Source organism: Solea solea, chromosome 8 (genome assembly GCF_958295425.1).
Source record: "Solea solea chromosome 8, fSolSol10.1, whole genome shotgun sequence".
Taxonomy (NCBI): Eukaryota; Metazoa; Chordata; class Actinopteri; order Pleuronectiformes; family Soleidae; genus Solea; species Solea solea.
The window spans coordinates 128,572-146,696 of NC_081141.1; the positions used below are offsets into that span (position 1 = coordinate 128,572).

General features: G+C 42.2%; 1 protein-coding gene across 1 annotated transcript in view; it reads left to right on the top strand.

Annotated features, from left to right (window-relative positions):
* The window catches only part of adgrd2 (adhesion G protein-coupled receptor D2), a 70,951-nt gene extending 52,826 nt beyond the window's left edge, over positions 1 to 18,125 (top strand). Inside the window, exons 20-25 of the mRNA XM_058635587.1 lie at positions 2,030 to 2,071; positions 2,193 to 2,246; positions 2,423 to 2,570; positions 7,019 to 7,077; positions 7,164 to 7,194; positions 15,672 to 18,125. Of these exons, the coding sequence (XP_058491570.1) occupies positions 2,030 to 2,071; positions 2,193 to 2,246; positions 2,423 to 2,570; positions 7,019 to 7,077; positions 7,164 to 7,194; positions 15,672 to 15,679 (342 nt within the window). The 3' untranslated portion in view covers positions 15,680 to 18,125. The remainder of the gene's footprint in view (positions 1 to 2,029; positions 2,072 to 2,192; positions 2,247 to 2,422; positions 2,571 to 7,018; positions 7,078 to 7,163; positions 7,195 to 15,671) is intronic.

The following is an 18,125-nucleotide window of genomic DNA, read 5'->3' on the forward strand; positions in this document are numbered from 1 at the left end:
GCATATAAATCCTTCAAATAAATAAATTGTATCCCTATGTCCATTGTTATTTCCTTTATGAGTAAAACCATCACGTTGGGGCCTGATCAAACAGCCATACTCCACAAAAATATTTGTTTTATATTGGGACCCTTTTCTTAAATAGGACAAACTATCGTGACTTATTTTATTTATAAAAATCATGACAAGAGAATCAAGAGCAAAACATATACATATGTAAATATTCTGACTTTTTTTACAACCATTTTGTGCAATAGTTAATGTGATTTTGAATAAATATGCCAGACTTTTCCGAGATATTCGTGTTTGAGAGGTGAATTGCAAATTCATTTTTTGAAAGTTATTTAATAAATCCTAAGCAAGAGGCTGGCCAATATTTTGGAAATTTATTTGGCAACCCAAGGCCACATAGCAGAGTAGTGGCTACCACTGCCACCACTTGCTTGCACAAAAACACAGAGGGCCTTTCTGCATGGAGTTTGCATGTTCCTGTGTGGGTTTTTTCTCCACATTCTCCAGTTTCCTCCCACAGTCCAAAAAAAAATCCAGAGGTTCATTGGTCTCTGTAAATTGACCATAGGCGTGAATGTGAGAGTGAATGGTTGTTTGTGTCTGTGTGTTGAACCTGCGATGGACTGGCAGTCTGTTCAGGATGTAACCAACTTCTCGCCCTATGTTAGCTGGGATTGGGTGAAAAGGTGATGAAAAGGTGAACAGTACCAATATTACAGGAATGTAATTTAAGGAACCTTGAAAATGTCAGATTGTTTTCAAATCTGTACCTGGTTTATAAATGTGCTTATAAAAGAGGTTTATCAGTAAATTATATATGATGTTTTATATGTTTAGAACACCATTTTATTGTGCTGCTTTGAGCCCTCAGTTTTTCGCTGTAACAGGCACAAATCAATAGAACAGCTTTTCTGTTGATGTGACGGGCCACTACTCTCTCAGCACTATGAAAATAAATGTACAAGTTCTGCTGAAAGCGGCTCAGTTCTGCACTCAGTGACTTTAATATAATATCTCTATATGGTCTTGATGAAGGTTTTCTCTTCGATTACTGGGATAACCTTTCTGTGGTAGTTCAGGTTTTAAAGTGAGGTTGTATGAGGTACTGACATGAATTTGCAAGCATTGCTGCTATCATGATAAACAGTCTGAGGGTTAGGGTTAGGGTTAGATATTCTTGAAGGATTAGGTGCATGGATTTACAATATATATACATGTAAAGGTAAGAGTTTTTAAATTAAAAAAAGAGAGATTAGCCAAAACAAAATAAATGAAATATTAAAAAATCGAATGTGACCTTATATTAATGATTATTCTTTAGTTTCTCTTGCTATCATATTGTTAAACAGTATGGAATTTATTAAAGCATCATTGAAAGCTTTTAAAACAACTTAATGTTTCAATTAAGCTCAAAATTGAAATATAAGCTTCAATTTTAGGTTCATATTGTACATCCAACGAGTGCCTCCCCAGTCATGAACTTCACCTCACGTCACTGAATTACACATGGAGGCAACAGTGGATGAATAAATCGTGTGTGCCAAGATGTTTGGTATGGGAAAATGAGTGGTTTAAAAAGTGACACAAATTTCAGTTTGAATGAGATTTGCATCTATTGTGCTGCCATTTGACTTACAGTATACAACTGTATCCAATTCCTACTGCAGACTGCATGTTAAAACAGACAATGAAGACAGATTTTTCCTCATCCAGTTTGGATATACAGCATTCTGAGTTTGGCTGATGTTTGAGTGCCACTCCCTGCTGCATCTAACTGAAGTCTGTGCCAGAAGGGAGTAGAAAACCCACACAGATAGAGAGTATAAGGGGGAATTTTTGCAATATGTGGTTCTCTTTTTATAGAAACTATTTTGTTAGTCTCAGATGTCGGAGCAAAGCACCAAATGGACTTGGTGAAGATTATATTGTCACTACAAGCAGAATGCATTAAGAGTGCTATTTGTTTTTCCTTCACATTCATGCTTTTGTTGTGTTTGTGTGTGTCTCCTCTCTGCAGGGCCTGTACGTCTTCTTAGTGTATGCTGTTTACAACAGTGAGGTAAGAAGGCATTCAGCTCTGTCACCACTGCGGCAGAATATTAGAATGTAACTTTCTGCAGTATGTGAGGCTTCCAGCCTTTTAGACAAACCAATGGGTGTAAACACTGCTTCTCATTTAGGTGAGGAATGCTATAAAAAGGATCAAAGAGAAGAGAAAGGCCTTATCTTTCACGGTGAGGAAGAAGCACACATGGATCAGGTCCATGCAGAAAATATAATTCAATATAATACAACCCCTTGTATAATACACAACACATGTATATTTTATTGAAACTTTTCCTTTATGCATTTTATTTTTTTCAGGATATTAGTCAATAAATTTCACAATTGAGTTGTGATTTATTTTCAGAACTGTTCCCAGCCAACCAGCTTCCTGCCTTCCCAAAGGGCACCAATAACTTCCTCTTGGTGCCGCAGTCAACCAACCTCCAGCCCTGAGACCAGCGAAACCTCCGGACCCCCCAGTTCAACATCCGCCTCTCTGGTCATCAAGAATGGTAGGGCTTCATGACCAATGCTCACAAGTCAGCTATATCTGACTTGTAATGTTCAAGTTAATATCAATCAATCAAACGTTATTTATAAGCAGGGACGTGAGGTCAGAGCCTCACCTGTCATCATGAAAAGTAAAAACACAAACTAAATGTGTCCTCTTGTCTGTATATTTATTTTCTGTATGATTCCAATAATTGTACATCCACTATCTACCACTTTATCCAATATGTACACATGTTTGTTCACTGTGAATCGATTCCAAGTTGGGGTGTGGTGATATCACATTCAAGTGCTAAAATGCAAATGATGTGCACATTGAAACTTCAATCAGATGATCGTATGTAACAGGAGCATGTGAACATCTGCTATTAATATGAATAACAAACCAACCTGATGTGCTTGAATAATGTGTGAGTGACATAGCTTTGTGTATGAAGCACTGATTGTGATGTACTAGTTGAGAGTTGGCACATCAGCTCATTCAGTAACAGACTGATCCATCCACACTACACCACAGAGCCACTTAAATGTATCTGATTTGATATTAGAAATATGTATATATATTTGATCCTTCTAACTCTTAAGTATATTAACTTTCTTTTTCATTTTTATGAAATATAAATTCATATTTCATTTTCTTTTTCTTTGGGAACCCTCAGGGTGCCTAGACCTTTTATTGATAACCATTGTTCAAACTGCTACAATAGTTTGTATTGTATATGTCCTGTGGGCTAATATGGAGGGATAACCACAAAATCGCAATAGTGATAGATTGGAAAGGGGAGAAAAAAAAGGCAACAAAACTGTATAGAGCCACTACAGGGTTCCTTAATGAAATGATTAACCAATCCACCACCCCCAAGCGGCTGACTCAAAACCAGAACTGTCCAGGAGACCCAGAAAACACGAAATGAAAGGCAAAGACCTTTGATAAACCAAAAGGCTGAAGTCACAACAAACTGCAGCACCACAAGTTACACACTGGGAAACACACAAAGTTCTGAGTTGGTGTTTATAGATACTCCAACAACTTAAGACGCCACAGGGAGAACCTCTCACTACCTCTGAAGCTGGTGACAATGAGTCAGCACAGAGGGTATATGAACACTGCCCACACCTGGGCTTAATCAACGCCAATCAGTGCCACACACCTGATTGCAGTGAGTTGATTCTCCCATCACTCTTACAGAGCCGGAAGATTGAGTGCCCTCACATGGAGAACAGTGAGGTGATGGTGTACTCGCTGCTTTTTGTGAACATGAGCCATGTATGCTTGCTGTAACGCTCTTGTCGATTATTAAAAATGCAGAGTTTAATTCTTGTGTGAATAGTCATGCTCATGACTCTTCCAGTGACAACACTATCTGCTAATCAGTGGCCGGCAGTCTGTTGATGTCACATTTTAGTATTGGCTCAGCTCGCTAGAAACCTCGCCAGAGCAGGTACCAAAAAAGCATCAGGTACTATCCCGAATGGAAAAGCAAAAATAAGTTATCGATGACAAGATGGTTCAGAGAGGACTCAGCGAGGAGGCCTTTTAAATGGTCTTTATTGGCACTTGTTAACAAAACACAAGACAGATCCTCTTTACTGAGGGAAAACAAAAGCGAGGCTATGAAAAACTATAACAAATGGAGAACGCAACGCTCTTCAAAAGAAACGTTGCGGAACTATGGACGAGGAACAAAAAATTACTCCGAAGAGGAAACAAACTCAGACTATGGTTATCACCTAAAACTCAAAACAGAAAACTCTCCAAACGGAGGAAAACAAGGCTCTAAACACTCCAAAACTAAAACTAACTCAAAAGCACAATTCTATTGATTGGCTATCTTTAACTAACCAAGAACGAGGTCAAAAACAAAACGCAATCTAAATGATTGGATCTAATCAATCTAACTAACAAAAAGTAAGTCACAATCCTAGTGATTGGAGTTCCTAAAAAGGCTGTGAAAATGTACAAACAGAATCTCTCCCAAGGAGGAAAAACAAAAAGGGCTATAAATCTTAACTAAGGTATCAGCTGAAAGGCTATGATAAGAAAACTTACAAATGAAAGTGTCGCTCACTAAGAGGATCAAAAACTTGTGGAATCTGTGGCTGTGACGAGGAGCTCTGGTGATCAGGCATGGACAAAAACACACTGGCAGTGGAACAAGGAAACACAGAGTTTTTAATGGTTCACATGGCTTAATTGTCAGCAGGTGTGTGTAATCAGGGCCGGCGGAGGAGGGGGCGGGGCAAACTGCCGGAGTGACAGTCGAGACTCAAGTCGAGTGGGACCAACTAGTGCTAAAACTGTATAATGGAAAAGCCCCATAAAATTGTACTAAAAGATAAACAGATAAAATGGAACATAGTAAATCTATACATAAAAGTAAGAAAGTAAATAAATAAATAAATAAAAGTAGTACTATAAGCAACTTAAGGGTAGACTTACAGGATCACATGTTGCCATTGTACATTTTTGCACACCAGTGATACAGGTGAGGTAATGGATGTAGGTGATAATAACCATTTCTTGCTTATGAATGTGGTTAAGTTTAAGTGAAAAAGCACCTGTTTAGGACAGGACAATATAAATAAAATATCATAGTTTTCTTATCGTGTCAACCGTCCTCTGTGATTGGCTGATTAGATATTTGTGTCAGCATGCAGTTGAACAGGTGTAACTAATGAAATTCCCACTGAGTGTAGATGACAAACTGAATCTATCTAAATCTAATCTGGAGTTTGGAGTAAAGGTCACAATACATGATACATTATATCACAAAGAATGGTCTGGAATCCTTTCCAGGTAGAAAAATAAGACTTTGAGTTGAAAATGATTGTGGCTTAGTAGATAGAGCAGGTCATCATCAGTTTGAAATTGCTCTCTGGTGATGGGTGTGTGAAAACAGTGCTGTATATACTGTAGATACACTTGAATGTGAATGTTTGAATAGGTACAAACTGTACTGTAGAAACTGAATGCAAGTCTGTGTAAAACACTATGAGTGGTCATTAGAAAGGCACTATAAATACACACCATGTACCTCCATAGTTGTGTGGGAACAGAACCTGGCGAGTGTTAGCTTGTTGTTTTGATCCTTATTTAAAGTTGAACCAAAGTAAACAATGAGTCTGAGTCAAAAAGAAAAAATCAAAAAAATCTAGTCAGGAATTTACCTGATGTCCATCCATCCATCATTATCAACCGCTTATCGAGGTTGGGTCGTGGGGGTAGCAGCTCTAGCATGGAGCCCCAGACTTCCCTTTCTCTGGCCACATCATCTCACTCTGACTGGGGATCTCCAGGTGCTCCCAGGCCAACGAGGAGATTTATACCGTGTCCCAATGGAGCGTCTGGATCCTTTGAGTGTGGATTTGTTGTCCTGATGTTGTCAAAATGAGTCACAGCGCCGTGCCACGGGCTGTCCCAATTGCCACACAAATTGTCGACTCATTTTCATGCGCATTTGAGAACATTATTAAAGTTTTACAGGAAGTTTGAAAACTTTAATAAAGTTTTAAAACTTTATTAAAACAACACGAGAACAGGTTTGGTGGAGCCTGGATAATTGTAAACCCAACACAAATGCAAACAATACTAAATAAATAAAATAGAATTATAATTTTATTAGATGTCATTTTGAAGCTTTATATCCAAGTCATTTCAGCTGATTCTTCATATTATTTAATTATTATTTTTTTGTGGATTAAAGAGAAATTTTAAGAAACCTCTTCTTACATTGTTGCAACAATTGTTGTAGAAATAATATCTTATTTGACAAATATCATATTCCAGGTTTGTAATATTTAAGGAAAATAGTTTGTCTTTCCATGTTTGTCTCTCAGCATAAGACACATCACATTGACTCCAGTATTATATGAAATATTTACAAAAATGTACGTCTTTACTCTATGGACATTTGTGTGGGAGAGGAAAGAGTTTACAGACATCAGTTTCCAATGGAAAAAGTCTGTTACAGTGAGATGAGATATTGTAGACTCAATCAGGCATAGTTTCTAAAAAGAAAAAAAAAGGACCCCAGTTAAGTGGTGAAAATCAGTTTTATTCTGTGTCTCAGGCTGGTTCTTGGTCCAGAGGGCACTCACACCATGGAGTGTGTCAGTACCCCAGACAACCTCACTTAAAACAACCTGATCTATCACTTAAATGGATATTCCATTCTACAATATGTTTTTTATTATATTATAATTCTATAATTATAATGATTCTACTGTTTCTGCCACTCGCGCGGTCCTCCGTGACTGTGAATCATGAGGTGATGAAGCTGAACAAAGGCAAAGAATTAAAGCATCATATTCCGAATTCATATAATTCACAATGTTTTTTTTATGTACTTCTTTTTTGTATAACATTTTCTTTGTATTGTTTTTTCTGTTGCTTGTCTCAAACAAATGTCTTATGTCCTTAAACACAACCTTGTCTGTTTTTGATTTTCAGAGAGTTTCAGAAAGGACAGCTTTGTGAGTTTCTCTCTTAAACCTGCATCAGGGAACCAAGTAAGGAGCATGTACAGTTGTTGCTTGTCACCGTAGAGTGTGTTGTCATACATCATACTCAGACTCTTTCTTTGTTTTTTAAAAAGGTGGTGCAGCTGACTGCATTCAAACCATCAGGTACAAAGCTTCTTTTTCTTCTTTTGGCTTCTCCCTTTAGGGGTCGCCACAGCAGATCATCTACCTCCATCTTGTCCTCTCCTTTGTGTAGTCTTCTGTCACACCAAATGTCCTCATGTCCTCCTTCACAACATCTATGGACTTTCTCTGTGACAGTTCTCTTTCCTCCCGCCCAGCAGCTTCATCTTTAACATCCTTTGTTCAAAAGAATCACTATCCCTCCTCTGCACGTGACCAAACCATCTCAACCTCAACTCTCTTACGCACAAAAGAAGTCAAACACAATTTCTATGCAAAGTTTGGGATTTATCAAAAAAGAATAGCAGGAACGTTGCTATCCTTAAAGGAAACTGTGACCCATGCATACACTTATAATTATTTAAAAGGATACCACTGAGTCAGATTTGTGTTATAAAAGAGGTTTTGTTGTCATGACGTCGCAGGAAACGGGACCCAGAAAATGTAAACTCAGACAGCCAGGTAAAAGTAAAAAAAAGAGGGATTTATTCCCACACCAGAGGTGCTAACAAAATAACATAAACAGGCTTTCAAAAGGAACAAAAGACAACAGGGGAAAAGTCTGGGTTGAGCAGGTCTGGAAACTGCAAAAAGAAGAACAAAACCAAAAGCGAGGCACTTGCCTGAAAACTTGATCACAACATAACCACACGGAAGACTAGATAATCTTTTCACCAGAGAACAACTAAAGTGGCGCTTTCTCTCTCTACACAAACAAACGATCTGACACAGTCTGGAGCAACAGGTGCACTTAAATAGGGACCCAAGAGCCACCGCACGAGTGGGAGGCAGGATGTTCTCAGGATCACCTGGGGAATCATCAGCTTCCTGTAGGTTTGATGTTACGGCATCCTGGACGGTAAGAAAGTGTGAAATCAAAACGACCACCTGGCCTGACGGGGGTTGAGACGTTTAGCAGCTTGTATATATGAAAGGTTCTTGTGATGTGTCCAGACTAAAAATGGATATTCAGCCCCCTCTAACCAGTGCCGCCACTCCTCTAACACCAATTTCACTGCAAGCAACTCACGATCGCCTACATCATAGTTGCTTTCGGGGGATGTTAAACAGCGCGAAAAAAGGCACAGGGATGCAGTTTGTTGTCAGGACTAGACCGCTGGGAAAGAACCGCGTCTACTCCCGAGTCGGAAGCGTCTACCTCCACAACAAACTGCTTGGATGGGTCAGGCTGAAAAAGAATAGGTGCCGAGCAGAACAAATGTTTGAGTCTCAGAAAGGCTTGCTCTACTTTAGAGGACCAAACGAACGGAACCAAGGGTGATGTCAGTCTTGTCAGGGGGACAGCTACCCGGCTAAAATCCTTGATGAACCGTCTGTAAAAGTTAGAAAAGACTAAGAAACGCTGTAGCTGCTTGCGGGTCGTAGGCTGAGGCCACTCTGCTACTGCCGTAACCTTATCCGGATCTGTTTGACTTGCCTGTTGCTAACAAAAAAAAAAAAAAAACTGACTGTCTGGGAGTGAAATTTGCATTTCTCGTTCTTCACGAAGAGTTTATTCTCTAGGAGACGTTGGAGAACTGAACAGACATGAGAAACATTTTCCTGAATGTTCTTAGAAAAAATTAGAATGTCGTCAAGGTAAACAAATACGAACTGGTGAATAAAGTCCCTAAGAACGTCGTTTATTAATGACTGAAAAATGGCCGGAGCATTGGTTAGCCCGAACGGCATTACCAGGTATTCAAAATGACCAATGGGGGTGTTAAAGGCCGTCTTCCATTCATCCCCCTTCTTTATTCGAACCAAGTGATAAGTGCTAGGCAGGTCAAGCTTGGAAAACACGGTGGCACCCTGAAGTTGCTCAAAAGCCGAATTCATTAACGGGATATTTATTCTTGACGGTAATGCTGTTTAATCCCCGGAAGTCTATACAGGGACACAGGGTCTGACCCACCAGTACCGCACCTGGCAGTCTCGCAAAAAATGTCCCTTCTGGCCACAGTACAGACACTCACCCGCCTGCAGACGTCTGGTCCTCTCCCCCGGAGTAAGTCGCGCTCTACCCAACTGCATAGCTTCCTCTCCAACGTGTACCAGAACGGAGCCGACGAAAGAAGAGACTGCCAGGCACGCTGATCGTGGTTCTCCTGGCGACTGTCCCGACTCTGAGCGTCAAGCCGGATGACTAGGGAAACAAGAGATTTAAGGTGCCAGTTCACTTCTGATTGGCACAGATAATCCGTGTAAAAATGCCCCTCTCAGGCTCTGCTCATTCCAGCTGGAGTCAGCGGCTAAAGTCCAGCAGCGGCATCTGAATGATCAGGATAATCAAAAACTGTTCTCAAACGGCTAGAAAAGTCCAAAAAGGTTATTGTGCTTAATGAGCCTGAGCCCCACGGTGGTGCGAGAAGACCCGGTTGGAACAAGGGCCTTTCTGCATGGAGTTTGCATGTTCTCCCCGTGTGTGCGTGGGTTCTCTCCGGGTTCTCCCACAGTCCAAAAACATGCAATGTGGGGATTAGGTAAATTGGACACTCTAAATTGACCATAGGAGTGAGTATGAGAGTGAATGGTTGTTTGTCTCTATCTGTGTGTGACCCTGTGAGGGACTGGCGAACTGTCCAGGGTCTACCCTGCCTATCGCCCGATGTAGCTGAGATTGGCACAGCACCCCCTGCGACCCTCTGGTGGAGGATAAAGCGGTAGATGATGACTGAGCCTGAGCCCAGACCAGTGCCCTTCCTCGTAACAGTCCCAAAACATATTGTACCTTAGACCTCTCGGTAGAAAAGGTCTGGGGCTTCTGGAGAAAAACCCTGTCGCACTGTAGCAAAAATCCCCGGCACTGATCCAACTCGCCGGAGAAGGGAGGCGGGTCCACAGCATGAGACACGAAGCGACAGCACTGGAATCGCCAGCGGAGCGGGAGGTTCAGCTACTGCAGGAGAAGAGGAGAATACTGCTGCTAACTCCCACACCTGGCGAGAGAGTTCAATAAGTGTAATTACTATATGTTGATTACTCGCGGCCAAGGCGTTGAGGTGCTGCTCATGCTGGCCCAGCCGAGCTCCCGAACTATTGGTTACTGCCCGCTGAAGCATAGCGGTCTCCATAGCTGCTGTTGGTCAGATCGTTCTGTCATGATGTCGCAGGATACGGGACCCAAAAAATGTAAACTCAGAAAGCCAGGTAAAAGTCTGGGTTGAGCGGAACGGAGAAGTTCTGCTGGCCCCCGGGTGACAGGTCAGGAGGGAAGTATGTGCCCAATGGATCACCTGCGACCTAAGGGAGGGAGGCAGACAAACAACCAGTTAAGCAGGCAGTCGCTAGGTTTCGGGCTCAAACTGGCTACCCGCCTGACCTGATCCTCTATGGACCAGCTGACTGCTCCGACCACATGGGAAGGTGGAAGGATGGGTTCAGGGTTCTTGGCCATGGGCACTGGCTCATAAAGCCGTGAGAGGGCGTCAGGCTTCCCTTTCTTGGGTCCAGGTCTATAAGAAAGGGTAAAGTTAAACCTGTTGAAAAACAAGGACCAACGGGCCTGCCGAGAGTTCAGGCGTTTAGCTTTGCGAATGTACTCTAGGTTTTTATGGATGGTCCATACTATGAACGGGAGCCGAGCCCCCTCTAGCCAATGACGCCACTCTTCTAGAGCTGCTTTAACAGCTAACAGTTCCTTGTTTCCAATGTCATAATTTCTTTCTGCTGGGGTTAATTTGCACGAGAGAAAGGCACACGGGTGGAACCGGTTGTCTTGAGGAGATCGCTGGGACAACACTCCACCTATCCCCTCATTTGAGGCATCGACCTTCACTACAAACTGGAGCTGGGGGTCCGGGATGGTGAGAATGGGTGCCAACGTGAAGGTGTGTTTAAGGCGTTCGAAAGCCTTGGCGGCTTGTGGGGACCAGACAAAGGGGGAATTTGCCTAGGTTAGCACATGCAGAGGTGAGGCCACTGAACTAAAGTTTCTAATGAACCTTCGGTAGAAGTTAGAAAACCCGAGGAATTGTTGCACCTTCTTGCGGGAGTCGGGGATTGGCCAATCTCGAACTGCCTTGACCTTTTTGGGGTCCATTTCTATCTTCCCTGGGGAGATGATAAAACCGAGAAAGGTTACAGTGGTGGCATGGAAATCACATTTCTCTGCTTTTACGAACAACTGGTGCCTGAGCAAACATTCTAGGACCTGAGGGACATGGTGGACATGTGATTCTAAGTCTTTAGAAAATATCAAGATATCATCCATGTATACAAAAACAAATCTGTTCAAGAAATCCGGAAGGACATCATTTACCATTCCTTGGAAGACAGCTGGAGCATTAGCTATCCCGAACGGCGTGTGTGCCAGCGACAGTCTTTCCCAGTGGTCCATCCCACAGCACAAGGTCCCCCACTGTGCGGATTTTCTGGGGAGCCAGCTGACCTTCCTTGTGACTTACAAGAAGATGGATCTCTCTTGGTCTCACTAGTTCACTCAGCGGAATGTCTGGGAAGAACTTTTGCAGTTTCTCGGCTTTCACGTGCCTATTGACATCTGCGATGCTGTCTAGCCCGTAGCAAATCAGTTGGTGGGACCTGAAGGTGCCTCTTGAGGTGCTGACACGGATTTTTAGGAGATAACGCTTTGTTTTAACGAAGACTTTCATTCCTCCTACACCATGGACCACAAGTGTGATTGCTTCACTTCTGAGATTGAGTCGACCTGCTGCCTCGTGGGTGATGTAATTGGTGTCTGAAGCTAGGTCAATCAGGGTACCAATCCTTTGTCCAGCATTGGCCGTAACCTCCAGTAGCATCATGATGACAGGCCACTCTACTAAGCCGCCTCCCTCCAGAAGACTTGAGTGATTCTTTGCAGCATGGGAGGTTCTAGACACTGAGTTGCAGAATACATCTTGGCATTGCTGGGCTAAATCAGGCGATAGCTTGCTGAAGAATTCTTCTTGGGCCTCAGTGTAGCTCCTTTTGTTGCCACCTCCCACCATGCTGCCTTTGCTTTTCCTCTGGGTTGTGCTGCTTCTTGACGCTTCAGCACTGGGACATAGGTAGTAGTGGTGTTCTGCGGCCCGCCTGCCTTCACAATCAGGATTTCTGCACAAAAATGACGTTTTGCAGTGGTCATCCTCATGATGAACCTCCAGACATTTCCCACAGGCTCCCAGTTTCCTTACTGCAGCCTTCTTTTCTGTGAGTCTGAGCGTGCGAAACTTTTTGCAGAAGTAGAGTTTTCTCTTATGCTTGATATCTCCACAAACGACACATCCGGAAAGATGGCTGCTTGACTGCTGTAAGGTCCTGGTTCTAGCTTGCCTCTGCTCAGGCCGAACTTCTTTTCTTGGTGGGTCTTCATCCCTTAATTGTTCCAGCTGCTCATAGATGCTTTCTTGACTCTTGAGGAAAGCTAGAAGACCATCAAAGCGCTTGTCTGGATCAGCACTGCTCTTTTCAGCTGCATAGAGAAGCCACTCTTTCTTCAGTGAATCGGGGAGTTTGCTTTCAATAGACTTAGTCACCAGAGGGTTCTTTAAAGCGCCAGTGTCACAAATGTCAATCAGGTCTTCAAGAGCTTTCTCAACAGCTTGGATGAGCTCAACAATTTTCTTTGGCTGGTGGCTTTTGACAGCTGGAAGCCGCTGCAGTTCCTCGACTATCTCAATGGCGATCATAGTTTGGTTTCAGAACCGATTCTCCAGCACACGAAAGATGTCGTCTGTCGTTTTATAAGTTGTCAAACGAAGATCTCTCTTTATTCTTTCATCCAAACTGTCGAATAGCTGGAACTTTTTGACTTCTTTCGACCCAGTTGGCTCTCCTTTCATCTGGAGGGCCTCCCAGTCTCTTTTCCAGCGGTGAAAATCACGCTTGATGCCAGTAAATTTAGGGAGGGAAGTTGGCTTCAGTCTAATGGCTGATGTTGGGTACCTGTCGGGAGCTGCAGTCACATCCTTTTCAGCATCTTGTTCAGCTTTTGCTTGAATAAACACTGCTTTTCTTAACATTAACTTGGGAATAGCCTGCTCAAGCAGTCGTATCCGCCACTGGAAGTCTTTCTGCTCGGCAGGAGGGGCCCAACACTTCCACTGCTTGTGCAGCTCTTTTGCCTTTTCAACCAGTCTTCCCAGGAAGTCGAACATGAAGTCGAAAGCCTCTTTACCTCTGCTGAGTTCAAAGGACACCACACACTCTACGTTATCCTCCGCAGCTTTTACCGCCATAGTCAGTTCCTCTTCTCCAAAGTTGGCCCAGAGTGTCTTTTGGATGAGGTCCTTCACATCCTTCAGTTTCGTCTCACACTCATTTGCAGTTTTTCCAACGTCGGCCTTTTGCTGCTCACTCAGTACAGGAACTGCAGCATCTTCATCCGACTCCGCTTCTGCAATATACTGGGCCTCCACATCATCATTTGCCTCCATGACTTTGTTAGCCTCAATTGTAAGCTTTTGGAAACTGTCTCTGAGCTCCTCTTCAGGCAATATTGCATGCATCCTCGCAACATTGTTAGCCAGCCGGGAGAATTGACGCTTCGCTGTTGTTCTGATGGCTTTAAGCTGCTCCAGTGATTTTAAGTCGGACATCTTCTGTTCCGGCAGAATGGAGTAAGGTGCGTTTCAGTATCTCACCAGGCTTCTGGGTTTCCAGGCCTGGCCGGTCGCTGTCCTGGCTTCTCTGTTCCAGTCGCAGCCGGTTTTTCACTGTCAAGTCCCTCACTGTGGCAAGGCTTTACTGTGCAAATCTCCCCACTTGAAAGGGCTGCTAATTTTTTAGGAAGACTTAACAGGAATCCACTCGATACACCTGCTCTCTTTTTCTTCTTTCTTTTTATTTAGAAGATTGATGCAGTATTTACAGCCAGGTGAAAAACCTTTAAACACAAACAAAATACCATTTTAATAAATGAAACCGAGATAAACACACACCAAACTTTGTAAATAAGTAGTAAATAATCTAACAATATCTTAACTAACAAATTAAATACAGAAATCACATGCAATATGGCAGGATTTTAACTATGGAATGAATTAATCATCTTTTAACTATGTTTTCCAGCATGGTTAACCCATCATTAAAATGACTTGCAACAAATGGACTTCAACGAGGCAACAAGCTCAAGCTCACCGGCTGTGTCTTCCTTGAAAGCTTTGATTTGCTCAGTCTTGGTGTTTGAGTTCAATCCACCAGATCTCATTCCTCCTCATGCTGCTTGCTTCCACTGCTGCTCTGCAGTGATTCTGTGTGTGTGTGTGACTCCAAACTCCCTTGATTAGTAAATCACTTCACCTGGTGCACTGAGCCTGGTGCATTCAGGCTGGGAGAGGCTCCAACCTGGTGTATCCAGGCTGGAGGGGCGTGGCCCACAGCTCAACTCAACAGGTACGGTAGGTTTTTTGGGCGGCAATATTGATAAAACCACAATTCCATAAATTGTTGCAGCATAAGAACACTTAATCAACTGAAGAAACTTGGCTTAAAAAAGGAAAGCGACTAAGACCCTATTCACACGGAAACAGAAAATAAGCAATGTTTTTCTTTGACTTTTTGAAATAGACGAGGCATGATTTTGGGGAATGTCTTCCTCCGCATGAAACTCCACACAGCAAATCCCTTGGTTAAACAGGGATTCAAACTGGTGACCCTCATTCTGTGAGGCAACAATACTAGCCACCATGTAACCGTGTGTCCCACCTCTCTCTTTTTTTAAATCTGATTTTAAATTATGAAGGGAAAAGCATATAAAATAAAATATTAAACCAAACAAAATGAATTACATATATTTGTTAGAGACATGGAAGATGATGGATCGTGTTTCGACACATTGTTAGAGTAATTCTTGGATATTTCTTTAAGGCTGTCAGTGTTTGTAGAACACATTGTCCATTCACGGGCTCAGTCTAAACAAAAAGAGCTTGTGCACACAAGTATAAGAAGGGAATTGGTCAGAGCAAAAAAAAAACCTGAGGAGAAAGAGCTAAAGCAGCAGTAGATGTCATTGATTGTCTCCTTTTACCTGTGCAAAATGCAGCATTAGGCCAGTGTGAAAAACTGCCCCGGTGTCTTTTGTTGAATTGAATGTGCAGGCGGACACAACAGATGGTCCCCCATATTTCCATAGGGTTAAGTCACTGTCACTGGCTCTAAATTGTCTGGCATTTGCAAGAGAAAAGTTTGAAAACACACTCGTTGAACGTTTTTCCATCTGCGACAAACGCCTGAGAGACGTCGATGTGCTGAGTGCTGCTGCTGCTGCTGCTGGGTGGTCATTGTTGACCACCAAGACAAAGGGGAAGTTCATTCCCTTAATCAGGAATCGACAGAGCTGCCTATTCATGCTATCAGCCATTAAGCACTCCAACACCTGCTCTCTCACTCTCACCCTCATTTCCATCTTGTTTTTCCTCCTTCAAACACAAATGTAACATGATGTAAAAAAAAACATCACACATCAGATTAAAACCAGAGTCATAGCTAATGGCTTTCCCTTTATTTAACTGCAGGCTGTTGAACTGCCAGTGGAGGTGGATCATGTTACTCAGCTTGGAGAGAAGGAAGAACTGGACACACACAATCCACAAATCCCACCTGAGGAAGTGAATGACCGACACACCCACTGTGCTGGGCAGTCAGTACAAATCAATGTCATTTTTATAGGGATAGTTCAGGTTTTATGAAGTGTGGTTGCACTGTGAGGGACCCCTAACCTGAGACATTGATGCTCACATAAAACATGGCTGCCAGTGGGGACACAAACACACAAAAAACATTTTAATCACTCAACACTCTATGGTATCTTGAGAATATGTTTTATTTTCTCAGTATACAACAGTTTTCACACCAAAGTCCATAGAGTAAGGCAGTGTTTTTAGCTCACAGGGACACAGGTGCTGCTGGATTCTGCTGTCTCGTTTGGTAAGTTTGTGTGAGGTAAATCTGAATGAAGGATTTCAAACACCGAAGTCACAAGCTAGCACATTTGAATTTACCAATGGTAGCAGCAGTGGATCAACAGCTTCTGTATGCTGTGTAATGTATGTAAATGTAAAATCACTCATTTTCGGCCAGGACTTTGGTGCAGGTTTACAAAGTTGATGAAACGTTGGTTTCCTCTTGGACAAAGTTGTCTAATGGCGAGAAAAAGTGGTGAATATATTCTCAAGCAGAAGTGAATGTTTTGGGTGTGCCATGCTTTCACTGAGAGTGAGCGACCACCCCCCGGTGCAGGGGGGTGAACACAGTCGTCATACAACCACATTTCAAAAAACCTATACCATCATTCTGTGTACTGTTCTGTGTACATCCACAGACCTCACTGTGAACTGGTTGTATTGGAGCCTGTACAGTAGACTAGAACTATTTCCATTAAAAGTATACTCAGTAGTTTACTCTTTATAGTCAGGAAATGCATTTTGAGGTACAGTGTATGTGCTTCAATAAAACTACACTCTACGCACACTGTATCTGCCAGCGTAGATGTATGTGTACTTAGTGTAATTATTATTGCAGTAACTATTATTGCTCACATGCACCCACTAAGGACAGAAGTTAATAGATATCCATTACACATGATCTTATCAGCACATATAGATGAATCCAGCAAAGTACCACACATTTGGAAGCCAGCAATACAGCCATCACTGCAATTACTGGCTTCTCTATGCGATTTGAATAAACACTTTATCTTTTCATGTCGTTCCCTTATCTCCTGTTCCAACATCAAATTTTGTTGTAGAAGAAAAACACAAACCTTTACTTTATGAAGAATGTCTTTGAATGACACAAGTTCCTGGGTCAGCAAAAACCAGTGTCCTTCCATCCATCTATCCATTTCTTTCCTCTTTATCCTCCACATGAAGGTGATGGAGGGAGCTGGAGCCAAAGGCATCATGGTACACGTAGGACAGTTCATCAGTGAGAAGCAGCATGTTCATCATTTTTTAATCTACTGTATATTGTATCTGCTCTGTAACATCAATTACACTCTTCTGTCAGTGAGCTAATAAGTTACAACCACATCAGTTTATGGCATAGTACTTTATTTATTGAATCGCAGTGGCGTTTAAGTGTCCCCTTTTCTGTATTTTCTGCTAAATGTGATATGTTTTCTGTAACTTTTGAATAATGCTATCCCAAATTTATTTGTAGAGAGCCACAAGCCAGTAGATAAAGGGAATAATTTGCAGCTGGATTTGTCTATAAAACACTTAACTCATTTTAATATTAGTCTCCTTTCTCATTCTTCTGATCTCATGTTTTCAAACTAGTGGTTAATGACATATAGTCCTATAGTCATCGTTTAGATTTTAGGCCTTACTGGAAAGCGTCTTTGACTCTCAAGAAGGTCACCGGGCCGCTTTGTATGGAGTTTGCATGTTTTGTTTGTCCTTGCATGCGCATGGGCACCCCGGCTTCCTCGCTCAGCTCAAAAACCTGCGGATGGGGGATTAGGTTAACTGGACAACTGAGTTAACTGGACACTAATCATAGGTGTGAGTGTGATGGTTGTGGGGTATCTCGGCTCATAGACCGAGGCAATTGCTTTCCTTATCTTGTTGTAAAAGCCCTGTGTTAAACTCAGTGAAACAGCAGTATGATGCGGTGCGTGTATGACACAAACAGAGGTCTCTGTGCCTCTGCTGTACACATGAAGTGATGATGTGTAAAGAAAAAAACATACACTGATCTAATTGTGTTGTCAGACACGGCTAAAAAAATGGCTGAATGATAGCTAGCTAGCTAGGTCTTTTATAAAACCTGTTGAAGGCTAAGCTCGAGTTCTTAGCTACAATGGATGAATTGTATTACATTGCAATGTATGGTATGAACATGGAAAGTTGAGTTCATTGTTGCTCCACCTGAAAGCTGGTAGTCTGCCAGAAAAAAAATGTTGCTGTTTTACTTATCTGCAAAATATTTCTGTACATTATGTACCAAATAAAATGATTGAATCACAA